Source organism: Pecten maximus, chromosome 6, assembly GCF_902652985.1.
Source record: "Pecten maximus chromosome 6, xPecMax1.1, whole genome shotgun sequence".
Taxonomy (NCBI): Eukaryota; Metazoa; Mollusca; class Bivalvia; order Pectinida; family Pectinidae; genus Pecten; species Pecten maximus.
In genome coordinates this window covers 31,030,059-31,049,608 of record NC_047020.1, presented here as the reverse complement: position 1 = coordinate 31,049,608, position 19,550 = coordinate 31,030,059, and the positions used below count along the sequence as shown (strand labels likewise).

General features: G+C 36.7%; 1 protein-coding gene across 1 annotated transcript in view; it reads left to right on the top strand.

Moving 5' to 3' along the window:
* Window positions 1–2,731: 2,731 nt before the first annotated feature.
* LOC117329524 (glutamate receptor 2-like) overlaps window positions 2,732–19,550 on the top strand; it is a 110,268-nt gene continuing 93,449 nt past the window's right edge. Inside the window, exons 1-2 of the mRNA XM_033887508.1 lie at window positions 2,732–3,238; window positions 4,201–4,350. Of these exons, the coding sequence (XP_033743399.1) occupies window positions 3,154–3,238; window positions 4,201–4,350 (235 nt within the window). The 5' untranslated portion in view covers window positions 2,732–3,153. The remainder of the gene's footprint in view (window positions 3,239–4,200; window positions 4,351–19,550) is intronic.

Sequence of the window (19,550 nt, the reverse complement as noted above, 5' to 3'; positions counted from 1 at the left end):
GAGTCACATATAGGACGGTTGTCTAGGAGACACCAGTAGAGGAATAGAAGGCGCAGGGAGAAGTGTAAGCAAGAAATGTTGAAATAAGTGTTGCCTCTTCAATATGCAATTGGCGAGCCCTGGATCCTTTAGGGTTTCCCTTCACCCAAGTTTTCTTACGATCAAAAGCCAAATTTATTATTATTTTAAATCTTTTTACGAGAATGTACTAACACATTTTATCATCAGATAACCTACCCCTTATACTGCAGGCACAGTATTTACGCCTACGACAAACCTGCACATTTGCCCTTCTTTTTTGTCTTGTTGTCCAGATAATTCCTATTGTTTAAATATGGATTTCGGTGCAAAATGTTAATCTTCGTTTAACAACGTTGTGGTTTTATTGATTGTTTCCGTTTGTGATTAATATTTTTCATGAAAATCTAAAACTTTCAAATTTTTTTGTTCTTTCCGATTGATCACTCAATCTAGCAAATATTTATCGTGTCACTCTGAAAACCACCGATCGATTTTTGAATGAGAGTAATTAAATAAGCGTTATGATTAGAGTAATACCTCTACTCCGTTCTGAGGTTTCGATACACTTTGTTGTCGATAAGACGATAAATACTGTTGCAAATATCCATTTTGACTGTACATGGTACAGTATTCGGTTAACGTGTTTATTTTGGCCACACAAATTAGTACATTATCGACTTTTACAAGGAGAGTGCCGTAAAGATTTGAATCATTAACACTCTTTGAGAATACAATATATAAAAACAGAATTCAAAATGAAAATATTCCAACATTATAATCACTGAAATAAAATACCGTACGTATTCTACTGGATAATATACTAGAGTAAATCTAAAAATACAAATCCCTGGCCGTATTCATGCCACGGACACTGCAAAAACTGATGGCCTGGGTTGATTGTATTTTTTTTCACCAAAACGAGTTAAGTTCCTGTGGCTAAGTGACGCGGAATGGCAATGACCTCCCGAGGTAGGATCGTTGCCATTATCAACAATTACCACATGGGGTTTACTATGCAAATGATTTTGTTTGTTGAAGGTTTAATGTCATCGGAACAGACACAGGACGACGGCTGCCTTAGTGACCACCACAAAAGAACAGGAGAAAATCCATCATTTGAATTTAGACCACTTTACTACTGAACACAAACAATTATTTTTGTGCTGGATTTAACTTCAGCTCATGTCATATGACGACTTAGTCAACATATGATTTCGCCACTCAAAGTTGATATATTTTCACACTGAAAAACATTTTCGGATAAGTATGACCCAACCTATAATCCCATTATACGAATACCGTGATAACAAGTGCTTGCAATCACCAAATGAATATTTAAGTTTAAGCAGCGATAATTACATTGTTCGGACTTTTATTGTCGCCGTCTAAGACTGGAATCCATCCACAATCTTTCTCCGTAACTTAAGCGGACACTCAAAACTTAGACCAAGAATTAGACTAATTGCCAACTTATGCACCCGGACAACAACTTATTCCCAATTATATAGGTCTTTTCCAAACAGGTTTCCCTTGCAATCAACCTCTGATCGACGAAGACTAAATTGACAATTCACTTCGACTTTATATTTGTTAAAACAAATTCTATCTTTGTATATTATATTATAAAAATATATCAAACTTGTTTTATTACCTTATCACTAAAACACACTTTGAATCACTAAAATCCCGATTTTCCTGTAGGCCTATAAGTCGTCTGGCAGTGTTGACATCTAGTGACTTAAACGCTTGAAAGGATAGGACTAAATATCGAAACAACACGCGGTTTCCAATAGTTCGCACTTGGCCGTGCAATATTCATTTTAGCCGTGCGATAGTTAAAAATATAGCTGATGCGTATAGTTAAGGCACATCAAACGCATTATGTAGTGAAATCCAATATGGTTTTAAATGTTATACGATTTCAAATGATTTTACTGGCAAAATCCTGAGTTGTTGAATCTAAAATATGATAGCTAATTTATTGTCATCCAGCAGAACCTGTGAGGAAAATATTTCAAATACGGGACGTTTTATTCTTATACACGTTGGTTTTTGCCTTAATATGGGGTCCTGGTAGCTGTGGTGAGGCACCAGCTGTATCAAGACAGCTACGAGATAATGTCACCAGTCTACATCAATCACCTGTAATCCAGAGATGCTGGGCGCGCGCGCGCGACAACGCTGATAGAAAGGCAGGCGATCCGAACATGTTGACATGGGTAATGGACAGTATCCGACGTTCGGTGCAGTGATATCAGTAGGCAGCAAGGGCTGCTGATTGGAAATGGTGGCAAGCAGGCTTGGCAGGTTCATTATATTGTATCTGTGAGGCCAATACAACGCGCTGCTAGCTAGTAAATGGAACACAGTCGAATCGTATAAGACATATACCAGAACGCCAATCATCTAATGTTGTATGAGCTTGGTGTTGAATACTTACAAAATACATCCACATGCAGACTTGACTGGTACGTCTGTTTTAAGGAGATATTTCATTCAAAATTGGGTGGTTTTGGTTTAGATATAAAAGAAAATGAATACCTCCGACAAAACTTTGACAAAATAATTTCATTTTGTGATTGTTTTGTCCTCGACATGGTAGTAAAAATCACAGGCATAGTGACAAGTTATTAGTTATTGCGACAGCACGTTGCCTCCTTGTGAGGCCCTAGTAATTTGCGATGGAACCAGTCGGCCTAGTCTGTCGCTGCCATACAGCGAGTTGTCATTGCAGAGTCTCAACTCAGAGGGAGTATGGGAGTTTTGCAGGATGCTATATGCTGCAGTAGCCGCAACAGGACCTAACAACATACCGCCGAAATAGGAAACCTACCGTTACGGACTCGGAGGCGGCAATGATTCATTTTAATAACAAAACAGTTTGTTCCATGTTTAAATGGATCTGCTCTTAGAGTAGCTACTTTTGTTTTTACGCTGTGTTATTACGAGAACAGAGTAAATACGTTTAATCAATAACTACCTAAAAAGGAATGACGTTCAACTCCAAGCAAACTCGGCCTCATATTAGCGTTCGGTTTCCTGATGTAAACACAGATGTATCATATGGGTTTAATGCTTCATATTGTGACGCTGTGATCCTGAAATCTACTGTCGTCTGCTAGCAACATCAGGATGAACGGCTTTCTGCTTCAGTTGTCGACTATACTTTTACACCTTTTATGTGTCAGCGAGTCTTTCAAAGGGAGGATTCCTATTGGTAAGTTCGTTGTTTATTTTCTTTTTTTATGTTTTAACTTGATAAATAAAGTGCTCAATTGATCAATCATCCGTAGCTTGTCCGTAAACTTAATTATTTGAACATATTCATTCTCTGATTCTCTCTTTAATTATAATCTATTATTTTGTAAAACATGTTTGTTTTTTGGGGTTTTTGTTATTTGTTTTTTTTGTTGTTTTTTTTGTTGTTTATTTGTTTTATTTTTGCAATATCGAGTATTTTTGCAATAATAACTTTACAAAAATAACTCATTTGGCTTTTCATATAATACGGACAACAACGCACTACTTCTAAATGTTAGTTTGCTTCACTTTTTCATATAATATGGCCCACAACAGAATATTTCTAATAGGTAATGAACAAAACACCACAATTCCTCTTTTGGATATCATAATGTTATCACCACATTTGATGCTATCTTAAATATATATGTATATAATTGTCGTCATATACGACCTTATATATTGTGGTAAACTGTCATTTCAATTTTGTAATATATTTCCCTCTATTGTAACAACTCCAAGTGTTGTACGTTTGCGTGACTTCCAGCTCTTCACGCCATCGCTGCGCCGATCGTTGTTTGCATTGTGCCGCCTCTCTCTTAAACAAAGTAATGGTGTTTGGGTCGTTTAAAACAAGATCAACTTAGAGAAATTGCATTTCGTAGTCATCAGGGAATTATTGTGATAATAAAGAGAGATCCAAAACCATTGATAATGAGAAATGTATCAAAGAAAATGTTAACCCTATATCTTTATTTGAAGCAAAACTACCGAGGATGAATAGAACTCTGGTGTGTTATTTAAACAAAGTTTGCCGGCCATTTCTGACTGAGTTGGTATTTGTTCAAGGACTTTAAATGTTTAATGTCTTTCTGTCTAAGACCTGGTATTGGCAATTTGACCCTAGGTCTACCCTGATGGCTATTTTTATACTTTTAGGTGCTATCTTCGATACTGAGGATGTTCAAACAAATACGGGCTTTCAATATGCTGTGTCCTACAGCAAGGAAAGAAATAAAGAAAAGTTTGTGTTATCTGCCCTTGTCGAAGTGATAGATGTGGAGGACAGCTTTAAACTTGCAACATCGAGTAAGTTTGATTTTTACTTGAATTGATAGTATTGGTAGTAAAGACTGTCTTCCTTCCTTCCAACACTGTGCACATGATAAGGTTGCTCTTCCACCCTTAGTTTTAGGTACGTGTCAAACCCATTTTAATTTCTTCATAAAAATACTCTTCATTTCACCTTAATTCCCGTAAGATGTACCATCTGCCTTTGGATCATTAAGTATTTCTATTTCTAAATTGTTTTCAGCAATCGTGTTGTAGTTAACGGCCCATCAACAATTTGAGTCATTTAGGGCCAAACAACACCAGATTGAAAAGGCATTCACAGAAAGAAAACACATTAAAATCTGACTAAAATGTTAAATGGTAAAAAATCTAAAAATCACTTATGTCTACTGGTTGCAAAACACCATAGATTTTAGTATAGTTCTATTTCAAGTAAATAATCAAATATAGGCGATGCAGAAATTGCATCGAATAAGCATTTCATAGCCGTAACATTTAAAAAAAAAAAGGTCTCACGGGGGAAGATCTTTCATTTCGATTCTATAATATAACTGTTTGTGCTATATGTTTTGCCAATGCGCAAACTCGAGAGGACAGTTTAACCACACGTTCCCACTTTAGGTTGACTATCGTGAAGTCTGTGTATCGTTTCTGATCAATAGTCTTGCCTGTTCAATCTAATATAATCGTTATCGGTGGTTTAAAATCCGAATATGGTTATATAAGTTAATGTTTTAATTAATTTTCTTGTTTTGAAACACTTATTTGAATTTACCATACTGCCAAAAAAATGCAAATTATACATCTTAACTTGTCAGAATATTACAGAAAATGCAAAAAACAATCGACTTCTACATCTTAAATTGTCAGAATAGTACAGTCATGTAAAATTCACAAAGAAACATGCGTTAAGAAAACATTCTAAAAGTTCATATCGATTGATGATGTAAATATTGTTCATTGTCATTTAATAACTGAATACAACAAAGTTAACCGATCTTCTTTTCTGGAAGAAAGCTGTCGTCGTGACTCGTAAATCATATTTCCGGATTCGCAATCCGGTAACGTGGCGTTGTTTAGAGTCAATCAAGGACATCTAATCCTTAGCCTTCAGAGATTACGTTGCTCAGTCGAGCAGTTGGAAACCCGCGAGGAACATGTCCCTGGATAATTTCTGAACACTTGCAGTTGTTTTCCACATGATTCCCCCTGAATAGATGTCACTACACATATATTGACGAGTACTAGACGCGGTACATTGAGCTGAAATGGTAATGGGGTTGATAGAGATAACATAGGGCGTGCAACGCTAGAGCTCGCCTATGGCGATCCTAGCGTCTGCGAGAAGATGTGCTTGCATGCCCTATTGTATACTAGAGTAATATTACACTACCCTGATCAATTCCCTACTCGATGATATGCAGTTATACACAGATGAACTGCCGATAAATTAGGTTAATATTCGTTGATAAACAATTGAAAAGGACGGACAAGATAGTGAATTGGTACTTTGGTCATCTGGAGCAAAGACAAGGTCGTATTCTGACTAAGTAAGATACCGACTCCTCTATTTGCATGTGTTCATTATTTCCTGATACCCGCAATCTGTGTATAGGAATGCATTTAATGGTTTTCATGTGATCCCGAAATGGCCATTTAACAATCTAAGATTGATATTTGTTATGTTGGAAAAGAAATGTCAGTTTTCTTAATAATAGCTATCAATGTAATATCATTCGAGACATTTTGCTTTGGAAGTGACCTTTCAAGGGTAATTGGTTTGTTTTTGTTGTAAACGTCCTATCAACAACTTTGAGGGAAGATCACAGCGCAGTAGGTATTCTTGAAAACATTTAAGATTAGACTTGAAGTCTATCGGCTCTGTGTTATTGCCATTACATAGCTCTTAACAATAATTAAGCTTTGTGGTCTACTTTCGTTGACAACCCTTTGAATTTAAAGTTTTCAATAGCCAACATAAGTTCATCTGCATTGAAAATATTATTGTGTTCTGAATACTTATCTTGCTACTGATATCGTCAATTATGACCATCACAAAAATCTGTATGTCCGACGCGTTTTAATTTTTCAAAATCTTATAAACATTTGGTCATGCAATTTAAAGACCAGAGACGTGTCTACGTTATCCAGCCTTAATAAGAAAGTTTAATTAGAAATATCATGAATGTCACATTATTATCGTAATCCCCTATCTTATATTATTTTGTTTGCTGAAAATATGCAATATTCGGTATCCGGTTGGGTCAAGCCCGGTACAATTGTTGGTAAGTTTCTGTCTTTAATAATAACATCTTGGCTGTGTTTTTAGTTTAATTTGATAGGAAATCTATGTACGAATATAGAGGAAAAGTGTCGTAATTTTTAATACACTAGTCTAGGTTTTGAACTCAACAGTTCTTGCGCTTATTTGTGTTAAAATCTAAAAGATTGTTTGTTCTGCATGGAAGTATATTATCAAACATATACGGGAAGAAACTGCTTTCCATACTTCCGTACAGCTAATGAGAGGAAATATACAAAAAAAAAAACGAACATAAAGAAATCCACCCTGTCACAAAAATATCGGTCTGGATTTTATTTCATTTTATTGATACATTACATATATTGATACAGATATGTCCCTTGTCAGCTTGTCAAGCTAACCCTGGCTTAAGCGATAAGTTTTGCTGTCAAACCAAATAACACGTTTAAGTCTATGTATTTCTAAAATGAAAGTAGAAATATTGACGAGAGCGTTAAGCAAACTGCCTCGGGCAAATACTGCAATCTTTTGTTTATAATTCAATGGCACAGAACCGACGGTGCAATAAAGTACTGCAGAGGTCCGGTCACATTGCTGTTTTATTATTTAATCCTTACACTGCTCTCTTCGCATCATCTGTAGGCATCTTCCTTTTACAGCCATGGTGATTAGTAGGAGGCACATTAAAGCATCAAGCAAACTTTTATTCAACAACAACAGCATCAGGATAATCTAACTTAATTGAACAGACGTTCCCGTAGAACGTCCGAGTAGTTTCTGCAATAGACAATAATAAAATACTTTCTTAAAATCCATTGAAAACCACATTTACGGCGATGATACTGCCTTTTATAACTTAAAATAACCTTTATTAACCGCCGTTTACTAGGTCAACAATCAACATGAGCTCTGAAATTTTTATCAAGACATCGTTAAGGGAACAGATGTTGTTTTTGAAGGAAGCCTCACGGGGAAAAAACAACGTGTCATCCCTGGGGAAACCCGAGAACATCATCACTTGTCGCCAGTGTGTCTCGAACCCATGTTCTAGTGGAGAGAGTTCTGAAGCCCACACTATACGGCACTCATCACGACAATATTCTACTGTCAGCACATTAGTTATCATGGATACCGAGAAAACCGTTTAAATGGATTGAAAGTGTTTTGGTGTTGAAACACATTTATGAAATAAGAATCGATGGAAGTTGATATACTATACCATTTTTAGAGTTTCCAGTTTCACAGAAATGCCATGTCACGGGCATATCAGTATCACATTCCTTTCAACCCATTATATCAACAGCAGAGTTGGTCATTTAGGAAAAGGATATATATATAAGTGTACAAAGCAATAAGGCTATATTCGATGAAGTCTAGACTGTTAATTTTCGACAAAGACACTTGAATCCCAAATATTTCACCCAGCAAAGTGTACCCAGCAACTGTGTTAATATTATTGTATCGACAATAGGCATTCAAAGTCTGATATAACACCTGATGCCGCCATATCATTGGCACAAGTGTTACTCCTCTGCCAGTCATAAAGTAATGTAAATAGGTGGAAATAATGCAGAAATGAAGGATTTGGCGACGTGTTAAACACAGGGGTCTGAATTAGATATATATAAAAAATGATCCTGTATTGTTTGCTATGCTTCCTTTTAGTTTAGTATTTTGAACGTCCTATCAACATCTAGGGTCATTCAAGGACGGTCTTCCTTGTGTGCGAGATACATTTGTGTGGTAAATGTGTGCAGGCGTGTTATGAGGGATTTTAAAGTGCAACATCACGGAAGCCTACTGCCAAAGACACCTAGCAGGACACTCCAACCGGTCACATTTTACTGACAACCGGCAATTCAGTTGTTCCACTCCAAAAAATGCTAAGCGATAAGCAGGATTAGCAACTACCACGTGTATAGAATATGGTATGTCTCGCCCAGGAAACAGAACCAAAAGCCTTCCTCAAATGGGTGAACTAAAGGTCAAAATTAAAGAAAGTCAAACAGTGTCAAGGGATACATAAGTAAGAAGACAGTTGCTAGAAAGAAAAGCTAAGATTAGCGCTTCGTATGATCATGCAATGGTAACAGCATGTATATTTCTTACGCCTACCAGTAGGGAAGCTTAACTGAATCCAGAGGAGATGAATTGATCATTCGATGAAGCCTATATGCGAATACTTGTGTTGAAATATTCCAGGTAAAACATTTGAAGTTAATTAATCGATACCTTCGATTTGCGATTTTTATGCTCGAAATAAAGTTGCAATAATTAAAATTGAAAAGCGATTTCAAATGTTATGAATTATCCTTTTAACAACAAATTTGTGGGGATACACATTTGAGAAGAACAATTATATAAATAGTCATCATTTATGTATCAGCTATATATATATGTGTATTACACTCGCGTATTGGATTATGTGACATATATTATAGTATGATACAACAGTTGAAGTTTCGGATTATGTGACGTATATTACATTATGATACAACAATTGAAGTTTCGGATTATGTGACGTATATTACATTATGATACAACAATTGAAGTTTCGGATTATGTGACGTATATTATAGTATTATACAACAGTTGACGTATTTGATTATGTGACATATTATAGTATGATACAACAGTTGAAGTTTCGGATTATGTGACGTATATTACATTATGATACAACAATTGAAGTTTCGGATTATGTGACGTATATTACATTATGATATAACAGTTGAAGTTTCGGTTTATGTGATGTATATTATAGTATGATACAACAGTTGAAGTTTCGGATTATGTGACGTATATTACATTATGATACAACAGTTGAAGTTTCGGATTATGCGATGTATATTACATTATGATACAACAGTTGAAGTTTCGGTTTATGTGATGTATATTACATTATGATACAACAGTTGAAGTTTCGGATTATGTGACGTATATTATAGTATGATACAACAGTTGACGTATTTGATTATGTGACATATTATAGTATGATACAACAGTTGAAGTTTCGGATTATGTGATGTATATTACATTATGATACAACAGTTGAAGTTTCGGTTTATGTGATGTATATTACATTATGATACAACAATCGAAGTTTCGGATTATGTGACGTATATTATAGTATGATACAACAGTTGACGTATTTGATTATGTGACATATTATAGTATGATACAACAGTTGAAGTTTCGGATTATGTGACGTATATTACATTATGATACAACAGTTGAAGTTTCGGATTATTTGACATATTATAGTATGATACAACAGTTGAAGTTTCGGATTATGCGACGTATATTACATTATGATACAACAGTTGAATAATTCATTTGCAGCATAACTCTAAAATATACATGTACTATAAATGTTTAGCGGAAATTGTATTTATCGTACTATTCGTTAATTGAATGATCTTTTAATTGTTTCCGGTAGCAAATTATGTCAAGGTACTATACTACCAATTTTGTTTTCTGTTCCAAATTTATTATAATCTAAGCATACATGGCATTAATTACATTAACAGTATTTTTTATTAAATATATATAGATATATCGATATTTTCAAAATTATTTTTGGTCCGAATTTATTTTAAAATATACTTGATTGATCGCTCATGCGTACTTATAAAGGTACCATATTTATATGCAAATATTTAAAAATGCAAAGGAATTACAGAATCTTCACAGCTCAAAACCAAGCTTATCACATCTCGCTATGCTATTAAACCGTTTGGACAAATACATTCCTGTGTTTGCTTTAGTCATTTACATATTTCAGAAAGGCAATTAAATTGAGTCGTGAAATAAATATAGAAGTACTATTCAAAACAAGACGACGTGTCGTAGATGGTGGATTAATACTGAGAATGCGTATGTACATTAGTCACATATAAAAGAATTGATAGAGATTTCGAACATTTCAATAATGTTATTTTGTTGTTTTATAAAGGAGTTTTGTTAAAGGCCAGAAAGCTGAGGTTCCTAACAGCTAGGTGACGGGGTGCCAGGGCATAAGGTTTTCTTATGTCTGTAGCCTCAGTTCGTTTGTCAGCTCAGTTAGACGCTAATGAAATAATGCACTCTGCTGGGCTGGATGGTTACGCCATAATCGAATTATCTAGAAACCTTTTCTTTATTGTACGAAGCATAAAGATTTTGCGGAATTCATATATTTCAATTATTCCAGTAGCCCTCACTTCAATTTAGAAAACCCTGTATCGTTATTCAGACTGAGCTTCAAAGTACAGCTATTTTTTCTCGGTGACAAATAAAGAACGTTGAAAAACAATCGAAAAGCGTGTCAAAGTAATTTGGTTGTCTAAGTGTCTTTGGTGATTAGGTGATAAATATATATTTCGATTTCTTGGAATGCGAGTTCAATGCCCAACGCAGGCCTTTCTACGTCTTTATCTTCAACTGTTTGTTTAAAAAATGTGTTTCTTTAGCCTCATACAATCTCTGTAAGCAATTTTTATCAATATCATATTGCAAGGAACAGAATACGTCCTCGTTACAAAGAACTAAATGCAGATATTGGATGAGTATGTATGGGGAGTAATGATGCAATCCATTAAGAATTAAAGCTCATTAGTGTATTCGCCTAACATATACATTGTTGTTCAATGTTGCAATTTCAACATTCCGATGACGTCACTTTGCTCCGCGTTATGTCTGTACCGGCATACCCGAAGGCCATATTTTGTGTTTTCAATGTTCCTGGTAGATTTATTGTTTCATAGATTTAGATAATTAAAACAATAATATCAAACAGGCATGAACGTATTAGATGTACGAAAAACTACATTTCGCACCATACGTCCACTTCCGCCAGTTTTACTTTCACTGCATTAGTTACTGTTGTCATGGGGTATTCAATAACACAGAATCATGCTCGTGTTATGCACTGTAGCCTTGTTCAAAACCATCAAGTACCTCAAATAAAACCTAGCAGGTGATGTAAAATTTGGTCAAAAGTTATTCAAACTTTAAAATTACGTTTGTCACATCGATTTATATTGTGTAACGTCCTATTATCAGGACGGCATCTCATGTGTACCAGTTTTCGAATTCCATGCGTGTGGTGTTTGGGTTTTTTTCTGCAGTATCTTTGTGGGTGTCTCCTTTTGATAGCGTAGGACTGATGCCGACTTCATAGTACTACCTCACTGAAGCATACTACCAAAGACATCCAGTAAGTCACTCCACCTGGTCACATTATACTGATAAAGGGCAGATTAGTCATCCTACTCCGAATAGTCATGAACGTTAAGCATTAGTAATTACCATTTTGTAGACTCTGGTATGTCTCGGCCAGGGGTCAGAACCGAAAGCCATCCATCCTCAGAGGGGCGAACGCAAGACCAACAAGAGATCCCAGAGGGATCTTGGCGCCCACCATTGAACGATCTTTTATAGGTTCCATGTCAGATTGATCTTTTCTCTATTTTTCCCTTCCTCTTACTAATCTGTGTAAATTGAGAAACATCCCTCTAGTACTTTTCAAACAAGGGGAACCTATATATGAAATTTGAGAAAGATCCCTTCAGTACTTTCTGAGAAATAGCGATAACAAACTTTCAATTGCCAAAATCCAAGATGGCTGCCTGTCAGCCATGTTGTTTCCAATTGGTCTCAAAATGCAATATGCATAACAAGGCGCCAAGGGGAACCTCATATGAAATTTGAGAAAGATCCCTTCAGTACTTTCTGAGAAATAGCGATAACAAACTTCAATTGTCAAAATCCAAGATGGCTGCCTGTCGGCCATTTTGTTTTCCCGATTGGTCTCCAAATGCAATATGCAAAACAAGGCACCAAGGGGAACATCATATGAAATTTGAGAAAGATCCCTTCAATGCCTTCTGAGAAATAGCGATAACAAACTTCAGTTGTCAAAATCCAAGATGGCTTCCTGTCGGCCATGTTGTTTTCCGATTGGTCTCAAAATGCAATATGCATAACAAGGCACTAAGGAAAACATACATATGACATTTCAGAAAGATCCCTTCAGTACTTTCTGAGAATTCGCGATAACAAACTTCAATTGTCAAATTCCAAGATGGCTGCCTGTCGGCCATGTTGTTTTCCGATTGGTCTCAAAATGCAATATGCATAACTAGACACCAAGGGGAACATACATATGAAATTCGAGAAAGATCCCTTCTGTGCTTTCACAGAAAATGCGATAGCAAACTTCAATTGTCAAAATCCAAGATGGCTTCCTGTCGGCCATGTTGTTTTCCGATTGGTCTCATTGGTTCCATGTCAGATTGATCTTTTCTCTATTTTTCCCTTCCTCTTACTAATCTGTGTAAATTGAGAAACATCCCTCTAGTACTTTTCAAACAAGGGGAACCTATATATGAAATTTGAGAAAGATCCCTTCAGTACTTTCTGAGAAATAGCGATAACAAACTTTCAATTGTCAAAATCCAAGATGGCTGCCTGTCAGCCATGTTGTTTCCAATTGGTCTCAAAATGCAATATGCATAACTAGGCACCAAGGGGAACCTACATATGAAATTTGAGAAGGATCCCTTCAGCACTTTCTGAGAAATAGCGATAACAAACTTCAATTGTCAAAATCCAAGATGGCTTCCTGTCGGCCATGTTGTTTTTCGATTGGTCTCAAAATGCAATATGCATAACAAGGCACCAAGGGGAACCTACATATGAAATTTGAGAAAGATCCCTTCAGTACTTTCCGAGAAATAGCGATAGAAAACTTCAATTGTCAAAATCCAAGATGGCTGCCTGTCGGCCATATTATTTTCCGATTAGTCTCAAAATGCAATATGCATAACAAGGCGCCAAGGGGAACCTCATATGGAATTTGAGAAAGATCCCTTCAGTACTTTCTGAGAAATAGCGATAACAAACTTCAATTGTCAAAATCCAAGATGGCTGCCTGTCGGCCATTTTGTTTTCCCGATTGGTCTCCAAATGCAATATGCAAAACAAGGCACCAAGGGAAACATCATATGAAATTTGAGAAAGATCCCTTCAATGCTTTCTGAGAAATAGCGATAACAAACTTCAATTGTCGAAATCCAAGATGGCTTCCTGTCGGCCATGTTGTTTTCCGATTGGTCTCAAAATGCAATATGCATAACAAGGCACTAAGGGAAACATACATATGACATTTGAGAAAGATCCCTTCAGTACTTTCTGAGAATTAGCGATAACAAACTTCAATTGTCAAATTCCAAGATGGCTGCCTGTCGACCATGTTGTTTCAAGATTGGTCTCAAAATGCAATATGCATAACTAGACACCAAGGGGAACATACATATGAAATTCGAGAAAGATCCCTTCTGTGCTTTCACAGAAAATGCGATAGCAAACTTCAATTGTCAAAATCCAAGATGGCTTCCTGTCGGCCATGTTGTTTTCCGATTGGTCTCATTGGTTTGGTTTGGTTTATTTTGTTTAACGTCCTATTAACAGCTAAGGTCATTTAAGGACGGCCTCCCGTGCAAAATGCAATATGCATAACAAGGCACTAAGGGAAACATACATATGAAATTTGAGAAAGATCCCTTCAGTACTTTCTGAGAATTAGCGATAACAAACTTCAATTGTCAAAATCCAACATGGCTGCCTGTCGGCCATGTTGTTTTCAGATCGGTCTGAAAATGCAATATGCATAACTAGACACCAAGGGGAACATACATAAGGAATTTGAGAAAGATCCCTTTTGTGCTTTCTCAGAAATAGCGATAACAAACTTCAATTGTCAAAATCCAATATGGCTGCCTGTCGGCCATGTTGATTTCCGATTGATCTCAAAATGCAATATGCATAATTAAGCACCGAGGGGAAACATACATATGAAATTTGAGAAAGATCCCTTCAGTACTTTCTGAGGATTAGCGATAACAAGAATTGTTTACGGACGGAGGGACGACGGACCACGGACGCAGGGCGATTTGAATAGCCCACCATCTCATGATTGTGGGCTAAAAATGAGGCAGACAGGGGCACATTAGAAAGAAGAAAGTAAAATAGAAAGAAAAAAATATATTCCGTTTAGTCGCCTAGTCCCTAGTAATTCACTTCTCAAACCTTATCGTGTTCAGCTCTTAATTGTTATGACTTAATACAACAAGGGCACAATGGGCCCAAATCGCTCACCTGCAATGCAGTGATCTTTTCATATATGGATCCTGCAGTTATTTGAAAGCATGTTACAGGACCAATATAATGTCTCTATGCACTTTGGCTTTTCACCAAAAGTCATTTAAAGATTTAAGCAAACTTGAACAACGTGACCTTGAATGTGAGTCAGGGTCATTCATTTGAACAAACTTGGTAGCCCTTCACCCCAGCATGCTACAGACCCAATATTAACTCCATGGGACTCTTGGTTATTGAGAAGTCGTTTCAAGATTTTAGCCTTTTTGACTCCTGTGACCTTGAATGAAGGTCAAGGTCATTGATCGACGTGACCTTGAATGTGAGTCAGGGTCATTCATTTGAACAAACTTGGTAGCCCTTCACCCCAGCATGCTACAGACCCAATATTAACTCAATGGGACTCTTGGTTATTGAGAAGTCGTTTCAAGATTTTAGCCTTTTTGACTCCTGTGACCTTGAATGAAGGTCAAGGTCATTCAATTGAACAAACTTGGTAGCCCTTTACCGCAGCATGCTAGAGACCCAATTTCAACTCCCTGGGACTCTTGGTTATTGAGAAGTCGTTTTAAAATGTTAGCCTTTTTGACTCCTGTGACCTTGAATGAAGATCAAGGTCATTCATTTGAACAAACTTGGGAGCCCTTCACCCTAGCATGCTGCAGGCCAAATATTAGGTCTCTGGATCTGTTGGTTATTGAGAAGAAGTCGTTTAAAGATTTTAGCCTTTTTGACTCCTGTGACCTTGAATGAAGGTCAAGTTTATTCATTTGAACAAACTTGGTAGCCCTTCACCCCAGCATGCTACAGACCCAATATCAAGTCCCTGGGTCTTTTGGCTATTTAGAATAAGTCGTTTAATTTTTTTAGCATATTTGACCCCTGTGACCTTGAATGAAATTCAAGGTCATTCATTTGAACAAACTTGGTAGCCCTTCACCCCAGCATGCTACAGGCCCAATATTAGGTCTCTGGGCCTTTTGGTTATTGAGAAGAAGTTGCTTGAATGGAAAAGTTGACGCCGGACGGACGACGGACGCCGCGCCACGGCATTAGCTCACTTGCCCTTCGGGCAGGTGAGCTAAAAAGCATTGTGTCTCCTTATAATGGGATGTATTATTATATCTTATTATTATTATAAAAATAATAACAAAAAAAATGTTTTTTTCAACGAGAATATAATCATTCTTCACCTTCTTGAGTGGTGCATCCCCCATCCCCCATCAGACATTACACTGGAGCAGATTTCACGTCTTTGAAATACAAATAGACTTTAAATCCTCTCATTCTACTGTTCAGTTAGTTGTATTTGGACTCGTGTAGCACCGTAAACCAATGTGTATGTAACCAGACTTGTTATCAGACTGTGGTTGAAACCTATGCTTTATGTATAGTGTTAACTACTGTTTCCAGTTATGACATTTCAGTTTGATGACTTGAGCGCCGTCCATTATTAAACGCTTCGCCCATTTGAAACCGTCTTTAAGCTGTTGTTAGGACGTAAAATCTACACAAACAGCAGTTCAACTTTTTAAATCCTACTAGATAAAGTAAAAAAAACCCACAGAAATAATGTGTTGAGATAAAACGATCGTTGAATTGTTAGATTGTTACTTTTTTAGTCATTTAGTCACCATAGCATCTGGTCGTTAGCCATTCTGTCTGCCTCTGGAGTGCGAATCACGGTCATGTCACTTCCGGGTGCTGCGTGATAGATGTGAGACACAAGATGTACCTTTGCAAGTCTGGCACACACAATCCAATATATGTTCCATTATAGTTTACTAGCTCCACTTCGTATTGCATCGAGCGTGGTGCGACACACAGTAGAGGCGTCCAAAATAATTTGTATTCATTCTGTTTTGTAGCTTTCTCACTCTCGTGTTGTAACGTTTCTAATCAACATGTACCTAGGCAACATTTATCACAAGTATGGTGCGCATTTTACATCTCTACTTTAAGAGATCATCCGTCGTTGGTTTAGCTTCACAACTATTCGATCACTTTCACGAGAATCGTGTTGACATTTATCAAAATCTTTATATTCGGAGGTCATTAATTGGGATTGAACACTTTTTCGATTGCTACCCTCCTTATTCGTTTTGGGGTCTCGGTGCAAAACTGTTTTTGTCCCTATATTTCACCCTCGTTTTGTTTGCTATTGTTTTAATTTTAAGCATCTGCAGTGTATTGTGTTCGTATTTTGCGCTCGTTTTGACGACTTTGAGAAGGAATTGGGTTTTTGTTTTAATATCGGTATTCGCTATTATATCATCTTACGCTTCTTCAGCTTTTCCTTTTATGCTCGCAAATAAAAGGGCTATTTCAACGGTTTGGCTTCATTTAGTGTGCGCTTTTCTGGGGGTTTTTTTTTTTTTTTTTTTTTAATTATATGGTAGGGTTGTTTACCCCGCTGTGACTATTTATTTACTGTTTATGACCAATTGGACTGTCTGGCCACCGTGTCCAAATGGTATTCAGTTTGCTTTCCGAACGATTTTTAGGATTGATCAACCTTGTATGCTTATTTTACCCTAAAGAGTAATCCTATGACCTCATGCTATGTAATTAGCGACACCAATGTCTGGTCAATTTAGGTGAGTGTTTTAGACTGAATCTGGTCATACAAGAACAGGGCATAGTTGAAGAGAACATCACCATTTATCTCTTCGAGAAATACATTGAAACGTGTTGTGTTGAGAGGAAAGGGATGTAGCGTTAGCTTGAGTACAGACAGGAATTGCGTCTGACAGAGATCGTTAATTGGTTGAAGGGTCATGTCTGAGATATAGCCTGAAATTGTTTTCCGTGTCGTTGAACACTGAAACAATATTTAGAGAGAAATTCTCTCATCACTTACCGTAGCCTGTCAGACATGTGGTTAGCTGTGTATTTTCCAAGTCAGTTGATGTTGCCCCGTGGTTTAAAACTACAGTCAGAGCGTAGTGGTGAGCGGGTGAATCATTGCTGTCCTTTAGAGTTCTCTAAGAATTATTTACGTTCGTTAAGTTTTACATTAGGTGAGGCCCATTAAAAACCAGAAATAATAGACTGTTTTGTCTCCCTTACCAACCATCAACATCCAAATCATTTAAGTCCAAGAGCAACTAAAAACGCTAACAAAACGAAATGCATCAAACTTGATTTTCTTATGATTTATTGTTTATTATGATTAACTGTATCATATAACATCTCGTGTGCCTGAATTGACGGATTTTGATATCACATCCAACGACACTGGTTTTTTTTTTTTAAATGACATATTCTGGACTTTTAATTACGCATGTTTGTTGCTTCAACGTGGCGCCTACACCCAATTCAAAATAATGATTAACAGAAATTTACGATCCACTAAATTATAATGTATTGTGGCTTCTTCTAAGTCTCCTCAAGCAGCAACTTTTCAACAACGACATTTTATAAGGTTTAAGCTAAATAACGGACTTCATGATCTCCCCCGCGGAGGGATGTGCATTAGCCAGAGGGTTCCTATCCGCCCGTCGAACCATATTTTTAACTTACGTGATGTTGAGGGCTTTCCTTTTACCAAATGCTATAAAATGTGTAAGCAGGAGAACGAATGATTTATAGACATTGTGCCCTGGCATAGTGGATACGAAACGACCATGATGACGGTCCATCAAGTGTCTCCACAACGCGTAATTGATACTCGGGCTCCAATAACTAATAGTATCAAAGGTCATACCCGTGTCAAGCTTTTCTTTATCTCTGATCATTATCTTTTAATGAATTTGGATTTCTTGTTTTGGTCGCTCAGTCCCAATCTTATTATCTGCGAACATTTCGAGAAATAAAAAGAAACATAAAATATAAAATCCTTTAGATCACTGAATGACAGCATCTTAGAAATTCTGTAACTCGGCGAACGACCACTTATCAATATCCTTTCCTCAGATAACGTTCCCGCGGCTCGAGACATGGTTCTGTACAACCCACCTGCGCCGTTTCTATGGTGATTTCCTGAAATTACTATAGCAACGCATAGTTCAAAGGCAATAAAATTCTATTTCGCTTACACGTATTTGGATATATATATATAAAAAATATCATTGTGTGTTGGTACAGGTTAAATGAGAAGTAAATCTGTGGTATTTGGAATGTAGGTTCATTTTTTTTTTTAAAAAGTACTGTGGCGTACAAATCGGAAGAGAACAAAGCCGTAGCATCGAAATGTCCAACCTATTTGTATGATATATATAAGAAATTGTCCAAATAATAAAACAAAACAGTAAATATAAATGTATTTCATTATCGAAAGCGTAATTATGTATTTTTCTTTTCCGTAAAGGATATGTAAACATTTACAGTTACGCCTCGTTATAGTGCCATCTCGCTTACTGTCAATATATTATTTTGTACACTTTACTATTCATATTAACAGTGTATTTATCCTCTATTTGTCGTCAACCACTTAGTTTACGCTTAACTTTTACATTTGAACGATATGTCATTAAAACTTCATTTAATTTTTATGGTAAAATGTTAAAAGGTACCTTACCAGCTGCAACAGTAACAAAGTCGCTAATACACTAACATCATATTATTCCCAAAGAACGGCTGCCCTACAGGCTTTGGGTTCTGTCCCTGGCCTAGACATACCAGAGTCTTTAAAAATGGTAGTTGCTGCTCCTGCTTAGCGCTCAGCATATTTGGAGTGGGACGACTGGTTGGCCCGTTGTCAGTGTAATGTGACCAGGTGAGGTGTCCTGCTGGGTGTTTTCGGCAGTATGTTTCAGTGAGGTAGCACTAGAAATTGGCAAAAGTTCCGGCCTATCACAAAGAGACTTAACACGAA